Source organism: Aythya fuligula, chromosome 25 (genome assembly GCF_009819795.1).
Source record: "Aythya fuligula isolate bAytFul2 chromosome 25, bAytFul2.pri, whole genome shotgun sequence".
NCBI classification, from domain to species: Eukaryota; Metazoa; Chordata; class Aves; order Anseriformes; family Anatidae; genus Aythya; species Aythya fuligula.
The window spans coordinates 3,040,946-3,067,720 of NC_045583.1; the positions used below are offsets into that span (position 1 = coordinate 3,040,946).

Here is a 26,775-nt window from a genome sequence, read left to right on the forward strand (position 1 = left end):
AATATCTGCTTATGAATTACAAGGTGTGTTGTGTCAGCTTGTACAATGGGATGCTTTGAGAACAATGCGGGATGTGATGTAAGAAATGACAAGACTAAGACTTAAGGAAATAAAGAAAGAAGGAAAGAAAGGGGACAAGACAGTAGAAATCCCACTGCAATTAGTCAAAACAAATGATAGCTTTAGTTGTCCTGCTGTCAGTTTGAAATGTCTCCACCACTTCACCAAAAGTACTCCAGATTTACCCCAAGTACACCAGGACTGGATCCAATATTCTCTTGCAATGCTAAAGCTTCTGGATGTCAGTCCTGTGATACAAGTTACAAAGGTGTGTGTTCCACAAAGGTAAAAAAATAAAGCTATTTTAGTGCTGTTTGCCCCATTTTGCCCAAGTTTTTCCATTGTATCCCTCTGCACCCTGACAAGCACATCTCCAAGAAACAGAGCAAAGAGGCATAAAAAGAACTAAAGGATAAAGATGGTGACAGAGACCTTCTCCTGAAGGCTTGCCTCATCTCTGGGAAACGCTAGTCTGTGGTCTCTTCTTGGGCTGAGGGCTTTTTTCCTCACTGAGTTTAAGCAGATGCACTTTGGATACCTCTTTTTGCAACAGCTGCCCAAGGGTCCTTTGGGTTGGAAGAGAAAAGTCAAACACTGGCACCTTGGTATTTCCATGGAAATTCATGGCACAAGGTGTGAAAAGCCTGTGCCTAGTACAATAATCCTGTGCCTATCTAAATATATATATATATATTTCTAACCTAGAAAAAAAGGTTAACCATGCAAAAAAGAACTTGGTGTCCTATGCAGAATCACCCTAATCCCGCTGCTCTGCCCCACTTCATCCCAGCCCTGAGCACACTCAGCACCATTTCTGCCTCCAACACTCTGCAGAATTGTCATTATGCTAATTAATTAAGCCAAATAATTCCATTAACAAACTGATCTTCAGGAATGCAGTGAATCCTCTCTGCTGCGTCCCAGAGACTTGCACAAGTAACGGCTGAAAACTCAGAGCGGGTTGCGCAGCAGGCATGCTGTCAGGATAAGAAGGAACACTTCAGTCCGGTTACACTGGACCCAGATTGCTCTGCCACTTGAGCACAAGTCAGAAGTCGTTTTGATACTTTTCATTCTGCAGGTTTGCATCTAAACAGGTGAATTGCTGCAAGGGGAGAAAATTCCCTTTGCACTTACTCCAGAGGACACAGAAAAAACCTGTTAGTACTGCAGCACGGCAGATAACAGGTTTGGTGCATCCTGCAGAGCTCCCAGGGATTTGGAAAAAGAATTTGCATGCGATAAGAAGAGCAAGGACGAGGCTCATGGGCAAGCACGGTGAGTCTTGGGGGCTCCTGCAGCAGTGGTGCAGGCCCACTGAAAATTTCATGGTGACCACGCTGCAGAGGTGCTCTCCATCCCAGTTTTGCTTTGGCCAGTGCACACAACAATGCCAAAATGACTTTCAGAAAACCATGGGGTACCGCTGGGGATGAATACATCCTTCCAAGGCTGATAAAATCTTCATTTTATTCTTCATTTTCCTGGCTACTTGCTCAGAAACCCTCAGGACAGCGAGGGACGGGGAGGTGCAGGGTGGCCTTTGGTGGCTCATGGAGCACGGAACCCACTCTCAGGGCTCAGGGCTCGTAGGACAGAGCAGCAGCCTGTTAGATGGGAGCCCTGTCACTGTGCTTTATGAGTCAGTGTAAACTGGGATTATTTCGTAGGGCTGTCAGAAGCTTGGCAGAGCCATGGAGCCCCTGGGCATTTGCTGAAGCCAATTCAGCTAACTGTGGCAGAGCTAGCTTGTTATTTAGCTAAAGCTATTGTTTGCTTTCCAGTGCACTCGCATGGGATATCTGCCAGCAGAGCGGGCGAGGGAAGGTGTGAGTGCGTCCATGTTTATAGGTGGGAATTATCAATTCTGTATTTCCTGATGCGTTTTATAGTGGCACACAGCATTGTTCTCCTTCTTGCCAGCCCTGGGAAGGGTGAAGCAAAGCGACCGCCTGTTTGGAAAGTCTCCTTTCTGCAACACAGGGAGCCCTGAGCGGCAAGTCGGTGCAGGCCCTGGCAGGGCGGGGAGGCCTTTTGCAAACTCATGGGAAAATAGTTCCCGTGTGATGTGAAGCTCATTACCAAAGTCAGTGCATGACTTTTATTGCTGATGCTACCAGATGCTTGGCTGAGCCCATTTTAATCTCTTTCAAGTGGCACGGACCTAATTGGTATCTTAGAATTCCTCTTTGCAACAGGAGCCTGCACCAAAGCCTCCAAATCGATGAGGAGCCTCCTGCCAGCTTCAGCGGATTTCAGATCTGTGTGCCAAATGGTCCCCACAAATCCCCACACCAACATAGCTGACCCGATCGCTTCTTGATCTTGGCAAAGGGCCACGTCCGTGCCTTAAGAGAGGCTTTTTCGGACTAAGACCGACATCCCCACGCCAGAGACCTTCACTGCTAACAGTGGAGGCGATGCCATTTCACAGTCTGTGGTCCGAATAGCCACTTGACAACCATCTCCTAATTTTTGCTGATGCCATTATGCGTGTAGGGTGAGCTCTCCCTCTGCAGAATGGCATTAGTGAAAGGAAATAATCAATCTCTCACCTTCAAACCTCATAAACCGCCCAGATTTCCTAACACCTTGACTTGCATCTGCCCACTGCTTGTGGGTGTTTGCACAGGGGAGGCAGGCCAGGTCCACACCTCCACCCTTTAGAAATGCTGGAAAAGACAAGGAATTCCCTCAAAGCAGGGTGGAGGCAGAAAGCAGTGATTCCCTCTGTCCTACAAGAAATCATTTCAGAAGAGCGGTGGCTGTCACCAAGCCTTCTCCCATGGGACCTGAGAGGTCAGGGCAGCTCTCCAGGTCTCTCCTGGGATGCAGGATGCTACTCACGTGCAGCATCCCAAATGTTAGCCTGAACTTTTCCTCCCTACTCTGAAACGAGTCTGTACATTTGAGGCCAAGCCTTGGGAGCCGTTCATTCATATTAAAAAAAGGAGGGGAGGCACGGGGAGGAAAGGAAGTGAAGATGAGCCCTGATAGCACGCAGGTGCTCTTATCAGGCCCAAAGACTAAGTGCTTCCCTTCACTGGCAGCAGCAAAGAAATGCCTTCAAATTAATAAGCGCTTTGGAGCACCAGCTCTCAGTCTGATATGAATGCCCACTTAAGGAGCATTAACTGTGACACCCAGTGCTCACACCAGACAGGTAAATAAATAAATGTCTCCAGCCTCTTGTTCCAAACAGGAAAAAAAATGGTGCCAGATAGAAAGTCAAAATGTCTTTATTTCAGTCGTTGACTATGGGTCCTTTTCTGCCTTTTCTTCCAGAAAATCTTCTGTATAAGAGGCAAAGGCCCTCTCCTCTGGAGCACAGAGGAAGGCACTGACTTGCTCGGTGCAGAATTGTGCTCGGATCCCTGCTGCGCGTCCTGGTCGGAGGCCCTCCCAGATAACTGGGTGTTTCTGACTTCTGCATCTAAGGACGCGATCAGTTCATTACCTAGCTCTAATTTTTTCCCTTGCAATTTGTTTGTTTCTAGAGTAGCAGACAGAGAGAAGTAAAGGACTCCGAATAAACACGTCAAGAGCAGGTTTCTCCCAGGCTGCAGGGCAAAGCACAGGCAATGCAGCATGACAGCGTCCCACCCTGAATGATGGGTGGGGAAAACTCTTGATGCTACTTGCGAAATGCTTTCACTGCTGCCTGCTACGCACTCCAGTGCAGGGAGAAAAATTGCAAAACCAGCAAATGCATTGTTATTCCATTTTTGAAACATTTTTCCCCACCTCTCCTGGATGCTGCCGTCCCATCTGCCTTCTCATCTGCTTCTTTATGCAGAAGATGGTTAGGTTTGTTCTGGCTAGGGAAGGTAACATCCAGCTACTCCAAAGCATAAAGCCTCTTGGGAAACATCACAGGGAGACCAGGATCTGACCAAGCAGTGATGTGCAGCAACTATAAAGCCTTGATAAATCCTTTGATAAGTTTGCCTAACTCCCTCCTTTTTTTTTTTTTTTTTTTTTATTTTTATTTTTATTTTTTTTTATTTTCTTAAAAAAAAATACAAAAAACAAAAAAACTTGAACATGTTCTCAAGTAAATGACAAATTTTATCCTGAAATTCTTACGGGACAAAACTCCTGCTAGAGCTGGGGGATTTTTGTCCAGGGGCAGCAGGCAGTGCCCCTGCCTGTTAGAAGGGCTGCGGGAGGGCACGTCTTGTGGCCAACATTGCTCATGCAGACAACACATTTGGGAGAGAAACTTCTGCAACTTTCTCCTGGATAAATTTGCTTAGGAATCTGCATACCGTGTCTTGTGCCATGGGATCACCAAAATGCATGCCTGGCATTGGTATCACAGCAGACGTGATTGCTGCAGAAACCAAGCTGGGTGCGCCAGTGCAGCGCTGAGCCTGGTGGTGGCTGAGGGCAGCAGAGCCCTGGTGGCCCAGTAGCCACTGGTCCCCAGCTGTTCCGCATCAGGAACTTCTCTTAACTGCTTCAACAGCAGCAGAGATGCCAAATATTCCTGGGGTTGGGAGCTGAGCTGCTCCCAGAGATGTAACTCACAAGCCCCAGCCCACGGTGAGGATGAGGAGCTGCTCGTCCTGCACCCACCCACCCAAGGAGCACCCCTGGACTGGCCAGATCCTGCCAGCAGATTTCCTCCCCGTGGAGGCAGTGGCACAGTGTCCTGGTGTGCTTCTGCATCTTGTCCAGCATCTGGACCCCCCAACTGTCTGCCAACAGCAGACCCAGGCACAAGGCAGATGGGAACGAAGCCCCTCAGGGTCTCCTCTGCTGATGGCATGATCCTGGCTCCTCTTTCCCTGGCCTTTCCTTCCTCAGGCTCTGGGTACCATCTCCAAAGCTGACTGCAGGTGGGGTGGGCAGCACACCAGGCTGTGGCAGTGGCTTTGAGCCCAGTGCTGAACAGATCCCATTTCTGGGTGCCACCGGGGTGTCATCCCATGCTGAGACCTCTCCTGCCATGACTGCGCTGCTGCGGGCACCCAGCTGAGCCCACTCAAAGCCCTCCAGGGTCTGTCCGTATAAATCAGGGCCACCTCTGCACCTTCAGAGGGACCTGTCCTTGGGCACAGCTCCTGTGCTCCCATGGCTTTGGGAGCTGCTGGCCATGCACAACTTAACATTGTCAGCACGGTGACAAACGTCCCTACAGGTCTTCCGAGCTCAACAGCACCTGGCTCAAGCTAACCATGACCGGTGGCCGAATGCAGAGAGGTTTGCAGCCCACCATTTGCTGCATCCCACTGTGGTCTCGGTGTGGATGGGGCAGGGGACTTCAGCCCTGCAGGCTCCATGTGAGACAAGGGAATGGTGCAGCCATGGGCTGGGGTCCTGCTGTGCTGCCCCCAGGGGCAGGGAGGAGTGCATCCCTCTGGAGCAGTCCCGCTGACTTCTCTGTTGCCTACACCGCTAGCAATTACTCGTTACAAAGCTACTTACAGTGATGCTATGAACAAGGCACTCTGCAGCGGGAATAATCAGAAAATAATCTTTAATAATGGGCAAGTCAAAGGTTTTTCGCAGAACTGCTGACTGATCCAGAGAGAGCTGACAACAGCAATTTTAGGAAGCCCTTTGTATAATTTCTTTTGCTCTAATATTTGAACACCAGTATCTCATAAGGTTGGGAAGAAAACTCAGAAGCAAAAGCTTGAGATTTCCAGTAAGATACAAAACCAGACAAAAGGAGTAAGTCAGGGATAATAATTTTTAAGAGCTGCGGGTGGGACAGGGCAGATGACATACCTCCTTGCTGTGTCATTTACAGCCACTGATAAAGGCAGTTTGAGCTGCAGGTGCTGTGAAGCAGTGACATGCACATGGACTGCCTATGACATTCTTTAAATTTCAGAAGCATTAAGAGTAAGCAATTTTCCTGGCCCTCTACTGGGTCATTGCCCTGAAATGTCTGAATTTGCCTGTGCATCTCAAAGACCTTTGGGACTTCACAGAAACGTTCATTGCACCAGGAGAGAAGTCCAGCAACCTTTTCTTCAAAAACAGATTTGCTTTATCTTCTTTTCCCTGTCTTAGAATCTGGGAATTACAGAAAATAATTATTTTTCAGAATGCCTAGAACCTGCATGGATTTCAAGTTCAAATAAAGTCAACCCAAGCTGGAGGCTGGTACTGGCTGTGTGTAAACCCTTAACACACTTCTGGAAGAAGCACAATGGAGGAGGTTCCTCAGTGCGGCTGGGGAGCCTGACGTCTGTTAGGCTTGTTAGGCAGATTTAGGCTTGAGGTTATAAGTTCCAGCGTGCCAATGACACTTGGGACTCATCGCCCCTGAGTGCAGCCGTCTGCTTGGCAGGTGGCTGCTCCGACCCGGCTCCCGGTGGCAGGAGCTCGGCATCCAGAGGGGCTGATTCATCCTGACCTGACAGATCTCCCCGATAGAGGAGATGAATCACCTCCTCGTACCTCTCTCTTTGTTGGCTATGGGAGGAGTCTAGACAACTTGTTAGGACAAAATGGCTGATTTTCAGATAGACGAAGTTTTGTAAGACTCATTTCACTGTGAATCCTTCATGAATCCCAGTCCCATTTTCTAAAGTAGCCCAGGTCCTGAAGACCTTTACCAAAAATTTCCGGAATGCAAGGCTGGTAAGACACTTTAGGCTCGGAGAAAGGCCTCCCCCACCATAAATGCAGGAGAGCCTTTCAGAGAAAAGCCATGAGCCGTACAAGTCTGTGGTGAACCAGAAGTGACTGAACTGCTCCGTGCAGTGTCCTCTGTGGTGTCCAGCAGAGGCATCTATTAGACCTTCATAATCCTCATGCAAGCCAACACAGCAACATCAGTGCTGGACTGAAATCCCCGGCAGCCAGCTGGCATTTCTAACTAGTCTGCATTTGTCCTGCTGCTCTAATGGTTGGGAAGGAGACCAGGAATTAACAAAATTAAACAACAGCACTGACACCAGCAGCACTGACCGCAGTGCCGTGCTGCCAGTGCTGTAGCATGAGCAACTGCGGAGCCACGGCTTTGTTCCCCTCTCCTTAACAAAAGACCAGCCAGAAATCACCAGATAGCAGGAACAGAACAGTTTTGCTTAGACAAAGCACAACACGCTTCTTTCAGGAGCCACAACAGATAAACAGCAATAAATCATGGAAACAAATCAGCACAACCATGAAGCTCGGGGGTTCCAGCTCTGGCTCAGGATGCCTCTCAGCTGCAAAATGCTGGGGGCCAGGAAAACACTCTGGGAAGCACCACTGCCTTCTTCCCATGCTTAGACCCTTCTGCAGGGGTCCATCCCCACCCTCGAGATGGAAACAGGATGCTCAGCTAGGTGGACCCCCTGCTCTGATCCACCACTGCCACTCATTTGGCCTTACACCAGGCAGAAATATCACTGTCTGGCATTTAAACAGCTCAGCAAAAGACTTTGAAACAGACAGACAGTTGACACTGAGTTGACAGACAGTGTAAATAAAAATTTCAAAGACATGCCCTTGCTCCCAGCCCACCTACTGAACATGCAGCAAGCATCAAACCTAGCAAGTGACGTTATCGCTGCCTTGAGGAAAGCATGCTACACCATGGCCATTAAAAGAGACGACAGATGAATCTTTCTGAAGCTGAGGAATGCAGATGCTGTGAACAGGCAGAGGATCTGGCAGCTAACAGGAAAAGCTTCACTCCTCTGTCTCTGTGCTTGAAGCCAACATAAGCACCTTTCCTGGTTCAAACCTTTGAAGGTTGACAGGGAGCTGCCTTACAGTCCCGCAGCTGTTGAAAGGAGCCCTTTCTTTTTCCTGTATTCAAATCCCAGATCTGTGAACTGCACTTTTTACTTTATAGCTGATGAAAACCAAGGAAGAACAGAATACAGGTCCTAGGTGGAGGGGGAACACAAGCACACGCAGTCCCGGTAGACTTTGGAGTGGTTTGGAGTGCTTCCCAGTGCACCAGGAGTCTGTCAACAAGGCCATTCTGCAGCATGTGTTCACTCAGATTGCAGAAAGACAAGTACAATCTTACAAGTGCTTTTTCTGGCAATCTGTAATATAATATTTTCAGTGGAAAACAGAATGGGAGAAGTGAAGCACTTTTTTTTTCTAAGTTCAGGGAGTATCTAAAAAGAGACTGAAGTAGCGTTTAGGTGGGAGCAGCAAATGATGAAAATTCCCTTATGATCCCCAACCAACTGCTTTGATTTTGTTCACATAACATTTGGTGCATGGAAATAAAAATTGTAATTGTTCCACGTGAGCAATGGATGTGCTCCAAGCTTTAACTGAGGTGGACCAATCTGAAGCTATGACCGTCAGACAGCTACAGACATCTTGTGTTGGTGGGATACTAATCCATGAGACCAAATTAAATCTGTTCACAGTAAAATCGCCAGCCACATATAACATCAACATAAGGTCCTTGTTGCCCTTTGATTCCATCTCCTGATCCTCTCCCACTGCATTGAGTTACTTGCTAAAATAGCCACGCACAATCCCTCTCCGGCAAGTTTCCGAAGTGCTGTGACCTTGCCACATGACTTCTCCTGCTAGAGGTTGCTTTCTGTGCAGGTTACCCCAAGAGCATGCCACAGTTCCCAGATAAAAGAGTAGCTTACCGGATACCCCCAGTTGCTGTTTCCTGTTTGGGTTTTGGCGTAATAGCTGCCTCGGGATGTCCCATAGCCATAACCATCAGCTATACAGTCATACATGGAACCTGTAAATTGAAAAAGTACCATCAGTAGGAGAAAGTGGTCCCAGTGGGTGCACCTTTAAGTATAGCACCTTTTTGAAGAGCCCCTAGAAACTCCAGCCCTCAGACTGTGAGCAACACCCAAAGGTCTTCAGTACAAAAGACCATAACAAAAAAAATAAAAATAGTGCCATAAAATCCACAAGTGGACAAGAGCAGACTGGGCCAAAGACTTGGCTGATATCTTGGGTCTTTGTTATATGTGAGGAATGGGGTGATATTTTGTGCCACTCAAGAAGCTCTGGAGCTTCTGGAAGCTCTGAACCTGAAACTCGCCTCCTTTACTCTGACTTGGAGGTAACTAAAATTCGCCTCTTCTCTGAAGGTAAAGCCCACCCCAACCCTTTTGCCAGTCTGTCTGGGGTGAAATGCTTTCCTGGTCTGAAGACTAATTATGAGATCAATACGAACAGTGTGAGCAAGGCTTGCTAAATTCAGTAAGTTGTAAATAACAAATGTGATTGGTAAATGATGATCACACACCTGAGGATCTAAAATAGTCGAGCACCAAAAAAGCAAAATAGCATTGCCTTTAATTTCTGTCACCAATCTCTGAAAGATCACTCTGTTTATACTTTGTTTTCCTGAAAATGTATGAAGTTCCATCATTATGAACACAGGGCTGCTTTAATCACTATGACAAAAATAATAATAATTAAAAAACAAACAAACAAACAAAAAAGAACAACTCATTCTCTTTCCAAGCTGCAATTCCCTTAACACCCTTCAGATGGTCCAAAAGAGTTTAAGGTCATTTAAATTTCATTTTCAAAAGTGCTCAATAATTGTGGCATCCCAAGTCCCGTTACGAGGAAGTGCAAACCCTACACCCCAATTAACTTCCAGGGAAAGCTCTGAATGTCTAACAAACTACAAAATCAGGACTTACCTGTCTCAAGTTATGCACCTAAACTGGTGGGTAATGTCAGAAATATCCTAATCTCTGATGGTTTGATAAGACTCATCTCTTAGATAAACTGGATAAACTCTACCACAAAGGCCCTGAAGCCACTCAGGTCTTCTACAGCCACCGATCCTAGGAATATGTCTCATTTATTGCCTTGCCTGAGGCATCCAGAACCTGTTATGTTGATTTGGTACGTGGCTAAAAATTCTTGCATTTTCTCAGGAAGATCGTCCCCATAGATGCAGTATAAGTAATGAGATTTTCTTTCTATTGTCAACGAGAGAGGAGCAGCACTGCATGGATGGCAGCATCTGCAGAACACCACTGAATGCAGAATAAGTAACAGAAGAGAGGGTTCACAAACATATGCTTGTGCAGAAAACTACAGGATCTCGTTTTCCATAAAATGTATAGACTCGGTGAGCATTGTTCCAAGATGCCTATTAATATTTCTCCAGCACTGATTGCTTAATTTACATTAAGCTTCACAGGACTTGTGTTTAAGGGTGAAGGAAATAGCCATCGACCCAAGAAGGGAGGTACAATTCAGGGGCAGAATTCACCTACTGCATACCTACCCTGTAGTTTCCCATGAACCTCCAGATATTACTACTGGGCTTCAGCAGAAGCAAGGCAGGGCTTGAGATGATAAGATTGTGCCAGGTGATATGCGTTCTGAGTGCAATCCCATAGCAGTTTCCTGGGAATTACTTCTCACAATCATTGTCTTGTTCTGTGCAAACAGAATGTGTCTGCAGGCTGGAATTTCCTGATGCTGTTTGTGAGTCAACAGCACCCTTAAATGGAAGAAAGTGTTTTTGGGTGTGACTCACGGGTTAACCTGACCAGTCCCCCCGGGACCATGCTTTTCTTCTCAGCATCTATTCCTGTCAAGCACAGCACTAAAGACTTGGGGGTTGAGCAAGGAAAAGCCAAAAACGAACCAGTTCAGGCACACGTAATTTTCCTTGTAAAGTCACCATTCAGTGGACAAATTCAAGAGGCTGGGAGTTTCATGCAGGTCTATGTTCTTTGGTTGTTGAAGAGTAGACTTCACTTCCAAGAACTTGCACATAAGAGGTTGTAAATATATAATTATACAAAGCCTCAAACGTTCAAGGCATTTTGAAGCTGCCTTGCTGGTTGGAGAAGGTGCTCCTGCCACCCCAGCACTGTGCTCTGCTGCTTGGAGAGCTCAGTATGAAGGCCAGGAAGAACCTGGGGATTTTATGATGGAGGCGGCTGAAGAAAACATCAGCTTTGTTTTGTCCTGTAAGTTTACACAGTTCTCTGCCTGACTCATCCTGAGAGGCAGCTTGGCTGTGTATAACCACCCCTAGGGGAGAGGAGGATATTCTGCTGTTCAGCCACCGCACGGGTAAAGACCATACAGGATGGCCACAGGTCCGTCTGAGACCCTGGGGTAAAACAGACTGTCTCCATAAATTAAACTAAAGTAAACTATACTAAAACAAAACAAAACAAAACATAAAAAAATCACTTTGGCGGGGGCTGGACTTGCTCACTGGGGCAATGATGAAGTTCCTGACGTTGTTTCCTAGCTATGCCTGTGTCCCATTTGTTGGCATCCAAGCTGCTGCTTAGCTCTCTGAAGCACCCACTCGCACTTGCACAGGCACAGAGCCGATTAAAACCACTGTATCAGTGGTAAATAACAGGTGGGATAGAGGCAGAAAAATCATGGAAGAGACTCGCTCATGGAAGCACAGCCTCCCAGCTGTCTGAGGGCTGCTCAGGCTCTGGCTGGGCTGTCAAAGGGACCCCTCTCCCACCCCCGAAATGCCATTGCCCCACAGCATTTCCTTCAAGACTTGGTCAATCTAAATCCCATTAACTTCGTTGGGAAAGCTCACGACTGTAAAAGCTAAGTACAACAGATAAGGATTGCAAAAGCTTTTGCTTAATTGCTGCGAGCACCACTACATGCCAGCCTTCCCCTCCTCCTCCTCCTCTCTCTGTTATCAAACCTCCTCTGTTATCAATCATTGCAGAGCGAAGTAAGAGCTGATATAACACAATATGCCTGAGCTTTATGTCCCTCTTAATCAGTGTTTTACATTCTTCAAAGACAACTTTACAGCCCTTAAAGCTAGGAGGCTGATGGCAGGAAGAGTTATTTCACAAGTGCCATTTTTCAAGCACGACAGTAGAAGACTCCAGCCGGACACAGAAAGCTAACAGGGAGTTTTGTGGCAATGGAGGCATATTAATAAATATTAATCTGTGGCAGGGAAAGGCAAGACAAGAACCCGTCACCGGTAGCGCAGGCTAGACAAGTCAAATAATAAACCATGCACAGCCTTAAAACAATGTGGATGATTAAACATAGGAAAAAAGTAGTAAGAGGAGAGGACCTGTGGGAAGCCCAAAGCAGGATGCCTGCTAGGAGAGAAGTGTTGGTGGAATCCCAGCAGCTGAGAGCTGTGCAGGGATGACCAGGCTGCATTTCTGCCTCCTGGCCTTTGAGCAGAAGGGCAGTTCCTTCCTATACTCAATAACCTGAAAGGTTTGTGGAGGAGCTTTCAGTGACCCATCTCCTGCTAGGGGAATGTAACAGAAGTCAAAACATTGACTGTCTGCAATGCCCTCCGTGCACATCAGAGTAATTCCCCCATTAGGTGTTGGTGGGGTTTCCCTCAACCACAGCCAGCCTCTGCCTCGCGGCTCAGCCACGACACTAGTGGATATGACACTCAGTCTGGGTTTCCTCAGATCCCTGCTCACTCCTGCACCTCGCCAGCCCATGACGAGGCACTGGCAAAGCTTTTCTTTAGCTAGAGGACCTGGGAGATCAGTGCTGATGGCCAGGAGGAACTGGTTCAGCTCGGCCTTTTCTCCTGCCAATGCTCCACGTCTTGTGCATGACACCAGGATCTTCAGACAGCAGCCTCACTGCCTTGACCTGCTGCACTCCAGTTAACCAACTGATTTTTGGTAGGTGTCAAGGACATTGAGGGAACATCTGCTCCCTCTAAAGAGGCACAGTTATGGTTCACTAGTCCCATCCCTGCTGTGTGCAAGTGGGGTACATGCTCATGTCCCCAGCCTACATACACGGGTGCAGGCACTTGGGATGCTGGGGGAAGCTCTGCTCTGCTCTTCAGCTCCTGTTCAAGCCACGTATCAACATGCAGGGACTGACAGCTGGACCTGGGTCAATACAGAAGGAACAGCACTCAAACATTTACCAAGGGGCTTTAAAACTTCCCCAGCTTGAGGTGCATCTCAGAGAAACCATACGGGGATGCACGTGGCAGATGTCCACCCCAGCAGCCCCTCAGCCTGTTTGCAGGAGACATTCATGCATCTCACTAGGTCTGCTCAGCTGCCCTCCAGACCAACAGCAGTAAAAACCAGTATGATGCAACACTGCCCCTTGGAAGTTCAGCCTGACCCTCTCAGGCTCCCACCCAGGAGAAAAGATGAGGAATAAACAGGAATTCCTTGCCCTTCTGGGAGTCCCTCCAGCAATGCATGGAAGGAGCAGTTCCCAGGGCAAACCATCAAAAAGGGGCACCAGGACCTCGGTGCTGCCCAGCCTCCCCACGGTGGGAACGGGGCCTCAGCCCCATGTTGGGAGGCAGCTGCTGGGAGCTGGATGTGACTCAGCTTCCCTGGGACGCAGAAACCAGAGCTGCACATTTCCACGCAATTCCCATTCCCAGACATTCCCAAAAGTGTCTGGAGGAGGGGTTTAGCTTGAGCTTGTTGAGCGGAGACGGGCAGCTTGGGAATTTGCTTTTCTTTATTTCTTTCCCAGAGGTTTCACCTGGGCTCCTCTCCAAGCAGAATAATCCCCCTCTGCCTCCCTTCCTTCCTCCCCATGGGCAGCAGTGGGAGATGTCCCCCTGCCCGCTTCCCCTCGTATAACCCTCTGCTGCTAAGGGAGGCTGGTGGTGCCCCAGTCCCCATCCAGAGCCTCTTGTCTCATCCTGGGCTGTATTTTGTTTGGTCAGGTCTGGCACCATAACACCATAAGCAATAAACCCTCCTGAGGGAGGCGGGGATTTGCATCTCCCATCGCCTGCCATTTTGGTGGCAGAAGAAAGCTCTCCTCTCCCCGTCCTCCACCCACCCACAGAAGTCCATGTCCACAAATGTGCAAAAAAAGAGAGAGAAAGCAGAGGTTTTGGATCACACACATCTTTCCCATGAAGCTTCTCTATTCCCTCTATCGCAGCAATTACGATGCCCGCATCCAGGAGGGCTCTTACGGGAGTGCCACCTCCACTCCTTCACAGCGCCTCTTGGCACACCAGCCCCAAACATGTCTGGACCGTGCCACCCTACTGGCACTGGAGTCTGCCTCCAGATCCAGCTCGGAAAAGCTGCCACCGAGTTGTAGTCCCCGAAAGAGCCATCAGAGACCAGCCCAGCTCACCCAGCTTCCCTGCAAACACCTCCATGAACTCTGCGTTCCCCAGGCACACTGAAGGATTCGGTCCCAGCCCCAGCAGCCCCCATCCCCCAGAGCCTCAGGCTTTGCTCTTCCCATTAAGCCCAGCCAGAGCAGCGAGCTCGCCACAGCTGCTGGTGAAAGCACCACCGAGAGCCGGGAGGTTTTGTGTTGTGGCTGCTGCGCCCATCTGGTTTTGCAGCTCCTGTCTGGGGACAGCTGGGTTGCCCTCCAAGTCCGCTTTCACCAGACGCAAGGACAGAGAAGAAAACAATTTGCCAAGCCTCAAGCCGAAGAGGAAGGTGTTCCTATAGGAAACCTAGATCCGGGACTCAGCTGAGGGCTTGTACAAACTCTGTGTGTGGAGGTGGAGCAGCTGGATGCCTGCACCCCGCTCTACCCCTCTGCAGAACGGAGGGGACTGCAAAGCATCCCCGCTGTGCCGCTGCGGTAAGGAAGGGACACTTCTCATCCTCTCACCCCCTTCCTGCCACTCACACCAGGACATCCCCAAGGCTCAGCCTGCAAATGGGGGACACTTTGGGAGCTCTGGAGGCAAAGCCTGAGCTTCTGGAGCTCAGGTCCATGCCCTGTGCGTAGCAGAGCTGCCTGCTCCCTGCCTGCCGCAGTGCTGCCAGCCCCACGGTGCGGTGGAGCCGCGATGCTGGTGGCCTTGGCTGCCTGCAGGAGGGGATGAGATCGGAGGAGAAGCCCTCCTAGGGGACACTTGCCGAGGAGAGGTTCACAAAGCTTTTAGGCAGCTTTGAGGCCGGGGAGCAAACAGCTATCAGCACAGCGCAGACACATCCCAGAGCCCCGGGGATGGACTCGCTGCACCGGCGCCGTGCCTTGTCCTAACGCCTCCATCCTGCAAAAGAGACCCCGGCATCCCCTGTCCTGGGTACCCTGTTATAGATGCAAACCGCTCTGACCCCACAAAAACTCACAGCACCTGCACTGGTCCCAAAGGGGACCCCTTGCTGTCCACCGCACGGTGTGGCGTTACCTCGGTTGGAGTGTCCCACGCTCGACGACACCGACGACTTCTGCTTCTGCCGCTTCACCGTCATCATCACTTGCTCTTGGACCCGCTGTTTCCCCGTGCCCTTGGTCTTCAGCTTGTGATCCGAGGGCAGGGCCAGCGTGGAGCTGGCCTGGTCTTGGAAGCACTCATATGCCAACGCTGTCTTCAGTGGAGAGTGAATCATGGCTGCACACCGCGGGGCTGGGGGGAGAGGGGGCTGCACTGCACCTGACCGCGCGCGACACGAGGCGACAGCGAACGCGTCTCGTTCTGGCGTTAATCTCCCGAGCCCCTCCTTGCCATACGTCCCCCGGCCGAGGGTGTCTCAGGGCTCCTGCTCCCGGCTCGGCTCCCCGCCGTGTGAGCAGGCACACCCTCTGCCAGACTGGATATACAGCCCTGCCTGCACACACCCACACGCTCCCCGCCGCCGCTCGCTCGCGGCCCCCGCGCCGCCGCTGCAGGGCACGCGGCTCTGCTGCCCTGGTCCCAGCTCTGCCCCAAACTGGGGGGGTCCCAGCAGGGAGAGGGGAAGGGTGGGAAGGGGGTTGGGGGTGGGCACTGGGCACTGCTGCGCCCCCTCGCAACGGGGCCATGGATATGGGGCTGTGCGTCTCACTAGGAAACGGTGCTCATAGGCTGGAGGAGCTCCCGTGCAGCCCGCTGAACTTGTTTTGCGTTATTTCTCTTGTTTTAAGATGGGTCGAAATGGTGTCCCAGTGCCAAGAGCCTGGGGACAGCCCTGTTAGCAAGAGGCAGCATTGCACACGCTGTGGGTCAGAGGCACAACACTGCCCACCATGCCCGGTCCCACAGGGGTCCAGCCACCACCCTGGCCCCACGGAGATGCTCCCATCTCCCTCTGTCCAGCTCTCCCTGTGCAAAAACATCCTCTGCCTGCACAGGTTGTGGACCCTTTGGCAGCAGCAGTATAAAATCCACGTATAAATCAGGACAGGCACCCGGCAAAGCTCTGGGGCAATCTCTGCGAGTGGCTTGGGGCAGCGTGGAAGAAGCGAGGACTTTTAGCAAGAAGACTACAAGAGAACCTGGCTATGTGAGAAGTCACACGCTGGGTTGTGACTCTGAAGGAGAGGTTTCTCTCTGCCAAGCCGGGCTGCAGCAAGTCCTTTGCAGAGAACCAGACCCCGCGGTGCTGGGGGACTCAGTTTCACAGCAAGTGCTGGCAAAGCTCCTGCCGAGCCACTAGAGGCTGATAGAGGAGGAGAGGCACAAACCCCTTCAGGAGAGAGGCCAAGGGGAGGGCGCCCTGGACAGAGGCTCCCTGGGATCCCTTGTCACCAGGTCCTGGGCATGGGACAAGGACACACGGCTGGAGGACCACATTCCTCTGCACTGCTGGACAAAACTCCCCAAAACTCCCCACAGCAGAGAGGACTTGGGAGGGTTCCTCCATCCCTCAAGGGACCAGTGCCTGGGGTCTAGCTGACCTTCGACCCGGTGCTGGAAGCTCACAGATGCTGGGTCCCTCCTCAAAAGCAGCAGGAGGACACCAAAAGCACTTTATTTCATTCCCATTCATCAGGTTTTGTGTTTCCCTGGTGTTTGTGAACATGCAGGTGGCCGCAGCAATGCCGCACGTTGGTTTTCATGGGAACAAGAGCAATATCAGAAAGCACGGGGCGTGTTCCTAGGTAGGGTGAGCTTTGTACACCTGCTGCTGCTCCAGGGTGCTTCTCCAGTGAACCCCAGCAGCAGAAACCCAAACTCTGTTAATGAGACTCAGACCTAGAGCAACTAGAGCCTAATTAGCCTTGGCTTCCCCTCCCCAAGGTTCCCAACGTCTCACCCAAGCGATGCAGCAGCTTCGCTCTGCTCCATCACCCAAACAACTCAGACATTTAGGGCATGCCCAGGGGAGGCCAGCCTGGGTGAGCGCTGCCCAAGAGCTCTGTCAATGTCCAGGAACACGGAGGAGGATTTTCTGCTGCTCCTGTGCTCGTTTTCAGAGTGGAGACACGTCTGTGCGCTTCCAGTCTGGATAGGGAACAGCGAAGCAATACCTGGGTGTTGCTTTCCTGTGTCCTACTTGTTTCTCCTGAACGCTTGTTATCGATGCCAAACGATGTTTTCGCAAATCAATGACAGGCTGTCAGCGTCAGATGGCTTCTGCACAACAAAGTGCCCAGCTCTTGCAAACCTGTAATGTCATTTCCCCCACGGCAAGGAACAGCCCTCACCCTGTCCCTGCACGGGAGAGCCAAGTGTTTATCACATCCAGTCATTTGCTGGCGGATAATACAAATGCTGTGCTCCAGCATCTGCCCTGTTTCATAACTCGCCCAAAATGCTGAGCTGGGCTGGGGAGCTGGGGACAGGGAGCTTACAGAGGCTTTCAAGAAACAATGGTTTCTTCGGGGCGAGTTTGCACAGTCTAGCCCAAGGGAGGGAATCTCCCAGGTTTCTGCAACTGACTCCAATCCCATCTCTAAAAGAGAAAAAGGTACTTAAATAAAGGAGTTTATTGCACCTCTATGCAAACTGCTGCTTCTGCTCTGAATCACGGGCTGGGGATGCTTACTTAGCAGGGCACGGTGAGTGTCATCCCCAGCAAGCCCAGTGCAGCAGAGCTTGCATCTGCAAGCGCCTGAAGCAAATTCCCTGTCTGCCTTTCTGTCTGGAGCTCGCAGGCACCGGGGCAGCAACAGGAGAAGGCTGAAAGGGAAACAAAACCTGTGCCAAATCTGGAGCAGGATAGGCGAAAGACTGGGGAGATTAACAAAAAGAAAAAAAAAAAAAAAAAGCAGCTGGTGATCGGAGGGAGACAGGGGCCTTCGCTGCGGTCCAGCGGCTGCATGTGCGCGCACCAAGCATTGCATGGCGATGCCGTGAATCACTGCTCCGCACCCCACACGCTCACAGGGACACACCTTGTGCATCTGGCCTCTTCAAAGCATTTTTGTGCGAGTTCCTGGGATTCCTGCCAACTCGCTGATTGCAATCAAAGGGCTCGCTGGCCCAATGCTGCTCCCAAAGTGGTGCAGGGTTTTCTGTTCAAACTTGTCAGGCACTCCTGAACTGAAGGTGTCTACAGATCACCGCAAAATCTAAATCTAGCTTGAATAAAAAATAAAATAGCTAGCCCCCAAATTGCTGATGGACTTCCCTACTGTGACTTTTTATCACCTGGGGTTGCTTCTTCGTTGGAGTGGGTGGTCACCAAGAGGGACAGAGGTAATGGTGCTGGGAATTTCTTGCATTTCCCAGGATAATGCCATTTTCTGAGGGGTGACTCAGCCTCACCCAGCACAGCTGAGACTTCCCAGAGCCTGGCAAGGTTTCTCCAGGAGAAAACCTGCTCTTCAAATGCACAAAGCCTTAGTTTCGCTCAGCCTCTCATGAAAGGCTCTCCTTCTGTGGGACCACAAAGCGCCAGGGGCCGGTGGAGAGCTCAGCTCCATCGGGGGAACTGGGATCCAGCTGAAAGCGTGCGTGAAGCAGCCCAGCTGAGGAGAGCCATGCAGAATCCTGCTGAGACATGTGGACACCGTGTTTCTGAGAAAAACCTTCCCTGGGCTCCTCGCACACATGGCACTGAGTGGTTTTGGGGTGGTGCAGACACAGCCAGGCCCTTGGCAGAGCTGGTAACCTCCCCGAGCCCCACAGGTCTCCCACTGTGGATAGGGGCTTATATGATAAAAGGAAGGAGAACCCCGCTTTCCCCACAAAAAGGAAGGACAGCTCACACGGAGCAGCTGCAAGGCTGCATGCACCAAGCTGAAAGCCTTGCGTAACGGAGATAAAACACCTGGGAATGAAATCCCCGCATTGTTGGGGTGTGTTGTAACAGGCACCTGGAATAATTCTGGCTGGGGGACCGACCCTCTGCCCAAAGCAGGGCCAGCCTGGCTGTGGTTGCTCCAGCCCTTGTCCAGCTGAGGTCTAATGGAAATCCAGCAGCTTCTCCAGCCTCTGTTCCAATATTTGGTGACTCTCACGGTGAATTTGTTTTCCAAGTATCTAAGAGGAATGTCCTATCTCCCAGCTCACTCCTGGTGCCTCTTCCTCTCTTTATGCACCTCAGAAGGCTCCATCTCCTCTGCACCCTCCCACCAGGTAGCTGCAGAGAGCTGTAAGACCCCTCTCAGCTTTCCCTTCCCTGCCCAAACCTCACAGCCCTTCCTCCTGGGTCCTGTGCTCCACTCCTGACCACCTCGGGGCTGGAGAGCAGACCCAGACCTGGGTCAGGCCCTTGCTGTCGGTTGGACTTCCAGGGGCTCAGGCTCCTGATTTCCTGCTTTTTCTTCCCCTGTTCCTGGTAGATGGCACAGGCAAAGCGACACAAGCATAGCAGGATATCTGTGATCTGAAGAGCACTTCATGCTCTGTGCAGGAGCCTGCAGGTGCCCACACTCAGCACCATAAGGCTGAGGATACAGGTCATCCCTTCTGCCCTGTCCTGGGCAGCCCCTGCCAAGCAGCCCCCTGCCAGGTCCCAGCAATATCTGAGCAGCAATATCACTGCTCTGAGCTGCTTACAGCTCAGGGGGCTCTGCAGGCTTGCCAGGGGCTAAAAAGGGACGTGCCCTGGTCAGCGCTGGGAGCAGGCACCAAGGAGGCACCTTGGGAGGGCAGGGTGGTGATGGAGAAAGAAGCAGATCTGTGCTCCCCTCCATCAGGTTGGCCAGCCCGCCCAGTTTTCACCTCCTCGTGTCCCCATCTCACCTGAGGAGCCTCTACCAAACCGGTCGAGGGGCTGCTGGTGTCCTGCCACCTCCACCCAGTGCTCTCTGCCAGGCAAGGCCCAGCTCAGGCTCCTCCAGCTCCTCCTCACCCATCTGTGTGAAGGGTATGCCCTGCCAGGTGATGCTGTTGAGATGAACGAGAGGTTGCTCTCCACAGCTGTGCCGTGCTGCTGCCCCACCACATCCAGCCACACAGGTTCAGGGCAGGGGGCTCCCGGCTGCCTGTGAGGACATCCAGCCCCCGGCAAGGATGGGCTGGGCTCCTGCTGCAGGCTGATGGTGACCAAGGGACAGTGAACCCTGCTTGCCCATGGCCAGAAGGCCTGGTGGCACTCTGTGGTAGCCTCTCCCTAGCTTCAGCTCTCTGCTCTGTTTCTGAGGGTCCTGAGACCTGCTCCAGAGGCGATGCTGCCAGGCAGGTATGAACACACTGTGCAAAAAATTGACAGCTGGAGCCTGTGCCCACCATAAGATGGTTCAGGGAGGCGACTACAGCCACACAGGTGTGAGCGGAGAAGGTAGACACACATCTCATCCAAGAAGGTACCCGGACTCCTCGCCTCCCTGTGCTCATACCAGCCTGACCCAGCTCAGAAACGCTGCGGGGAAGGGAGCGCGTGTTCCCACCGTGGAAGGAACAGAGATGACAGGGCCAAAATTAGAAAGGGAGCAAGCACGTAGATGGCGCGAGGATGCCCTTGATTCCACGGCGTTGTGAAATCCCCTTGCATTTCTGCTGGGGGAGGACACCTCGCAGACCAGCTTATGTAATGATTTAGCAACCTTTCCCAGCGTCACCCGACTCATTAAAGCAACCTGCGGCAGGGGGAGGGCAGGGGAAGCGATCGCAAGCCTGTCCCCTGGGAGCAGATGGGGAACACGGGGTGCAGGTGGGTGCGGAGTAGGGTGGTGAGTGCTTGGGGTCACACGCATTGAGCAGTGCCATCGCTCCACGGGGAGCTGCAGGTGCTGCTGGGGCCTCTTCCCAGCCCTCCAAAACAACGTCTTGGCGCAGGGCTTTGGGTCTGGTTTCCCTCCACATCCTGCATTGGGGAGTCCCATCAGTTTCATCCTGGCTTAAGCACAAAGGTGATGGTCAAGGTTGGGTGCTACAGGCACGGTTATCCTCTCTCAGGGTGGAACGGGGCAGCCCAAGCTTTGGGATCACCCGTTATCAGAGATCTCACTGTTGGTTCTTCAGGCCCAGGCTTTTCCTACCTGAACTCCAGGAGGGTTTGTTTGCAGCTGTCAATGTACACAAGTCCTGCCTGGATGAAAACATCGGGCTGGTGCTGTGCACACAGTGTCCTGCAGCATTAATCCCAATGGTGTTGCCCACCAGGACACACAGTGGGTGACAATGAACTGTGTTGGTCACATCAAAGAAAAGCAGCTGCTGATGAGGACTTTGCTTCCCCATCCTCTTCTCTGCTTCTGGGAAGGCTCCAATGGCTGCACAACCCCTAATTGCCACATGCAGGGTGATGCACAGGAGTGCGCTGCTGGAGATGCTCCTCCACCTACATGCGGGGCTGTGGCAATGTCCCTGCAGTCCCTGGGGTCATCAGAGCCTGGGTGGGATCAGGACATCCCCAAGGAGTGGAGCCTTGCTCCCAGACACTGCCTTGTGCTTCCCATACTCAGCAGTAGCTCTTTGCAATTAAGGTGTCCACAGCTAACGATGGGCACTCCCACAGTTTTGAGACTGCAATCACATTTTGGCAGAACACAGTTCACCACCTAGCACAGACCCAGGCTGATGGGAACTCAAAAGAAATGCAAAAAGATGGATATGAGATGGATGCACTCAGCCTAGCGTTAAAGGCTTTGTGGCTTTACATTTAGGTTGTGGTTTTATCTTTATCACGCTGTCCGTTTCTGCAGACCGCGTGACACGAGCGCACCAGGTCCTAGCCTGGGGTGCTGCAGGAGCTCGCAGCTTCCTGCTGGACGCGGCACCCCCGTGCCCCACGGAAAGTCTTTGCTAAGGCCAAAGTGACCGAGCAGAAAGCTTTGGTCCCATCCCCATTTCTCCACATGAAAGAGGACTCTTGAGCCCACAAGCAGCACAGATAAAATGCTCAGGCTTTCTCAATAAACCGGGAAAGGAAAGCGTTGCTTGTACGGGCACTGTGCAGCCAGCAGAACTTGGTTAGCACAAGCATGGGTTCATGGGCACGTGTGAGCTGAACCTCTTCCTCTCCTGGGGCAGGAGAAGGCCAAGAAGTGAAAGAGCTGGAAGAAGCTGCAGCCAGAATAGCAAGGGCAGCTGCCACAATGGTTCACGACCTCCTTCCCAGCTCACCAGTTCCACCAAAGCCTTGCCCTTCCCAAATCTTTGGCAACTGCTCTCCTGGTAGGACCTGGGAGCTGGGTATCCCGCTGCGCAAACACCCTGCCCAGGAAGGGGGGACGATGATCATAATCCCAGTCCTGAAGGATGAACCTGACAACATAGAAGCTCAGTCCTTTTCCTAAATAAATGATGAAGCTTTGTTTAATAAAAATTGCTATGAATAGAAGCACCAATTAATAGATTTATGTGAGTTGTGCTATTAATGTTATTTCTTAAGGGTACCATTTTTTTTTACAGCAAAACCTCTAACACTAGTGGTTAGTGGCGAATTTATCTCGAGACAATATGTGAGGCTAATCTGTGTGTCATGGATGGGTTATGTTTCACTTGTGTCTGCTTTCCAGGAAGAGTCTGTGGTGAGTTGGGTTTCAATGTGGACAGGTATTTACATGTCCACCTGCAGACTAAATGGGGAAAAATGGTTTCCAACGCCAATTTATAGCCGGGCAGGCAAATAGTCTTTGGGTAGCAGTGATAGAGACAGGGCAAGGAGATATCTGAGGTGATGTTCACCCACTAAAGTCATACCTGTGTGCTTGATGCTGATCCTTCCATGACCTCTTAGTCCCTTTTGCCTCCTCATGCAAAATCACCTCCTTATTGGAAATGGGTTGAAACACTGGGCTAAATTTCTGTGCTCCTGTCTGTATGTGCAGCCACTCTGGTCCTGGAAGAACCAGGGATGAGTGGGGCTGCCTGACCCAGCTCCGACACCCGGCTCGGGGCAGAGGAGGAGCGCACTCCACACAGCCTTGGTTTAAGGACATGATTTATGCAGCCTCCCAGCAAGTTGGCTGAGCTCCTGCTCCGCATTGAGCAGCCCCGGGCACCACGGAGGGACTTTGCGACACCAGCTGGCAAATCCAAAGTGGAGACGAGGGCAGAAGCTGCAGCATCCCCTGAGACAGTGCTCAGCCCTCAGTTGGGTCTGAAGTCTTGGCCATGACTCAAAACCAACGAGGGCAACAGGAACACATCCCGTGCCCCCTGCCCCGCTGCTGGAGAACGGTGCACACCTCTCCTGGTTTTATTGTGGAAACAACTAACCAAGTCATCGATGCAGGAGCATCCTGTGCACCACAGGCTCTGGTGCAGAGAAAGCAGGCTGTGGTTTTTGTGACCATTCCTACCATTTTATAGGTTGCCCAAGCAAGACACGTCATTGCCAAGGGCCATCCCACATTTTCAAGGGGGTGCAATAAACTACCGCATGCATGTACGTGTCACTGCCCTCCATTGGGGAAAATCACAGAAAGTTTTGGGTTGGCTGAGATGTTAATCCGTGTGTGTGTCCAGATTTCCTTAAAGCACCCAACAGCTAGCCCAGCAACCCATACCCCAATATCCCCACCCTCTGCAGCACCACAGCACCTTCCCACAGTACCCGGCCTTTCCCACGTGGGAAACACGAGTGTCTGACAGGCTCAGCACTGTCCCAGGGTTTCACAGCTGATGCCACTATCAGCAGGCTGAAAAAGGAGTCTTAAAGGGAAAAAGAAAAAGATAAAGCAACTGCTGTTGATATGGGGCAAGAACCTCGTGTTCCCATAACACGGGGATGCTGCAGCACTGGAAGTCTTGAAGACAAGACGGACAATTTGAGCAGGGCTTGGTCACGCTGTCCTGCACTGGAGCAGGGGAAGGACCAGGGGACTTTCTGAGCTTCTTTCCTGCCCTACAACATCACAACCCGGCCCTTCCCCTCCACTGCAGAGGGCCAGCAGCCAGGAGAGCGGCACATCATGGCAGCGACAGCAGGGACAAGCACTGACAGGGATGCTCCGGGCATCCACGATACAACCAGTGTGAAAAGAGGCAAATGAAGCTCGCAGGGTGCGTGGTCCTTGCACGCCGCATGGACAGGGCTGGCTCAGCCCTGAGGTTTTTGCAGCTGTTGGATGGTGTGAGGTGTGACAGCGCCGAGGTCCTGCTGCACTGAGATTTCGGGATCACCAGCACAAAGCTTGCTCACGTTTGATTGTTTTAGAGGTGGTGATGCCAGTGCTCCGGGAGGGCGGAGGGGAGCTGGAGCAGCCCTGTTGGGGCATGTGCACAGGCGCCCTCCTGCAGCCCCGCCACCCTTTGGACCAAGACTCCTTAAGGTGTGATTTGCCTTGCCAGACGGGTTTTCAAAAGCAAGCTATCAGCTCCCTGCTCCCAAACACGTGTCCCTCTAATAGAGACAGTTTATCCTCTGCTGGAATTGAGCAACTCAACCCTCCTCTTGCATTACCGAGCCTTTCAAGCATCATTTGATAAGCAGTATGAGCGCAGCTCCTCAGGCATTGCTTCATCTTTTGGCGTGCTTTGCCCTGCCAAAACTGTGTTTCAAGCTACCTATAAATTATGCTTCACGGTCGGCTTTCATCTGCTCGCCATGCAACGGGCGAGAACAAAGGCCACTACGTGCCACACCAAGGCAGAAGAGCCAAGAGCCGGGTGTAGGCACAGGCAAGGCAGGCGGCAGGAGGAAGCAAAACAACCCCAGCCCGCTGCCAGCCTTACATCAGAGATGTGGGCAGCCGGGGTGGCTGCTGCTGCCAGCGAAGTAGCCGTGGTGTGGAGGGCGAGGAAGGGAAAGAGGGCAGTGAAATCTTGTTTTGCCTGCACGGCTGTGAAGGGCTCAGCAAAAGCAGCAGCCGCTGTCCTGGCAAAGGGGCTGCAGGCAGCTGCGTGCAGGCAAGTGGGAGAGAAAGGCAGAGCTGTAGGCACCGAAAACAAAGATCTGCACGAGCCAACAGCTCTCAAAACCCCAGCTACTGGGGCCACCCTGGAGGAAGCAGCGTTGCTCAGACCAGGGGTTTGGGCTGGGTCAGAGAGCAGCTTTGCTTGCACGGGAGTGAGCAAATGAGAGGAAATGTCATTTGCAGGGTAACAGGACTCCATAGGTCAGTGCCTCTGGGTCTGTCATGTAAATGTGCATCTGCTGGAGAAGGCTGTGCCTGCCGAGGGTGAGGAGGAGCCAGTGTCACTGGCGAGGCTCAGGGAAGCAGGCGTCAGCCAGTGCAAGTGCATTACAGATTGCTAACCTGGGCAAGTTCAGCTGGGTCTCATTCCACCATGGTCCTTTTTGGTTGAGCTCATCAGGTAGGTCTGACCCCTTCTGGAGGCACTGGGGCTGGGCAGAGAGAAAGGGGTGAAGCTGAAGGTCTCTGATGAACCTTTGTACAACAAGTATAGCAAATGAGCTGCACAGATGTTCAAATGACTTCCTTATCTTTGTGTAAAACCCCCAGTTCCTCATGGCTTAACAGGATCTCTTCCGTGAACCAAGGCACCTCCCGAGGCTGCTGTCAGAGAACCCCAACACACACAGCATCCTCCTTTACCAGCTGGTGCTGCCTGCGTGTCTTGGCTTAAAATAAAGCTCCTTGAGTCCTGGTGAGCTCCATCAGATAGAGCAGCGCTTGGTTTAATGGCATGCCCAGGGCCCACAGACCACGCTGAGTGGTAAGAGATGGAGATCCAGTCCTCGCTGCGCTCACCTCACCTGACTTCAGCAGTGAGCAGCTAACAACATCCTCCCTGCTGTGGTGGTGTTTTTTTCTTTTATCTTATCAGGCCCAGAAGTAAGATTAGGCAGGAAAACACGGTCTGGTCAACACCTCCATCCGGCTTTGCCCTGCCAGCGTTCCCAACAGGTCCCCTCGGGCTGAGACACGGCTTGAGCAGCTTGTGTATCTCGATGTGCTGCCCACAGGAAAAGTGCCTACAAACAGAAGCCGCTCGGACAGCTCTGTTGTGAGCGTGGCATCACAAAGAGCGTGCCTGGGAAGTGCCCTGCTGGGTGAGCTTCGTACCCACCGCCTAAATCACAGCAAACGCTCAGCTGAGACTGGGCAGCTGCTGGACTCCCATCAGATGCTGAATCACTGCTGATACATGGCCTGATTGCGGCGGGTTTAGAAATACTCCAGACGTGTCCAGTTTTACTTCTTCACATTTGCAGTTGCAGCAGAGCTTCAGCCAGGCGTCACGGAGTATTTAAGGGTGACAAACCCAGACAACGTCAGCTGTCGGTGCCTGCACCCCTCCAACCCATCAACAGACCGCCTGTGCTAATGCAGAAAGAAGGTTACAGCTCAAAAGGTACCGACAGACTGCATAAGGGACCTCCAGGGCCAGAGAGACAGGGTGAAGACACCTGCACAACCCGCAGTATCCCAGACCTGCACGGGTGGTGGATTGGGACTGGGAACGCAGCAGAAGTAGAGCAGCCCCTGTTGGGAGCATCGTCCCTGCCCACGGGCTGTCCCAGTACACCAGGGGAGGAAGCTGCAGCCAGAGCAGATCCAAGACAGAGTCAGAAAGCAACGTGTCCAGCTCGTCCTCCATCCCACCCCATGTCCGCCCTTCCCCAGAGGGACCTGGTGGAGGAAGAGATCTGCTTCCTTTTATTTCTCTTCAACAAAAGAAGCAGAGGTGATCTGCAGAGCAGCTCCTCTGTACCTCCACACCCAGCAAGCCGTGCACAGCCATCCCTCAGCCTCCCGCTGCTCCCAGCATCACTGAGGCCATCCCGTCCCTGGCTCTGACCCACCACAGAGCCACCCCCTCCTGCAAGCCACCCCTTTGGGTCCTCGCTCAGCCTCCCCAGG

At 51.9% G+C, this 26,775-nt stretch overlaps 1 protein-coding gene across 1 annotated transcript in view; it reads right to left on the minus strand.

Moving 5' to 3' along the window:
• Positions 1-15,299, minus strand: part of PKP1 (plakophilin 1) — a 39,383-nt gene extending 24,084 nt beyond the window's left edge. Inside the window, exons 1-2 of the mRNA XM_032203350.1 lie at positions 15,098-15,299; positions 8,631-8,731 (exon numbers count right to left, since the gene is read on the minus strand). Coding sequence (XP_032059241.1) covers positions 8,631-8,731; positions 15,098-15,299 — 303 coding nt within the window. The remainder of the gene's footprint in view (positions 1-8,630; positions 8,732-15,097) is intronic.
• Positions 15,300-26,775: the final 11,476 nt, after the last annotated feature.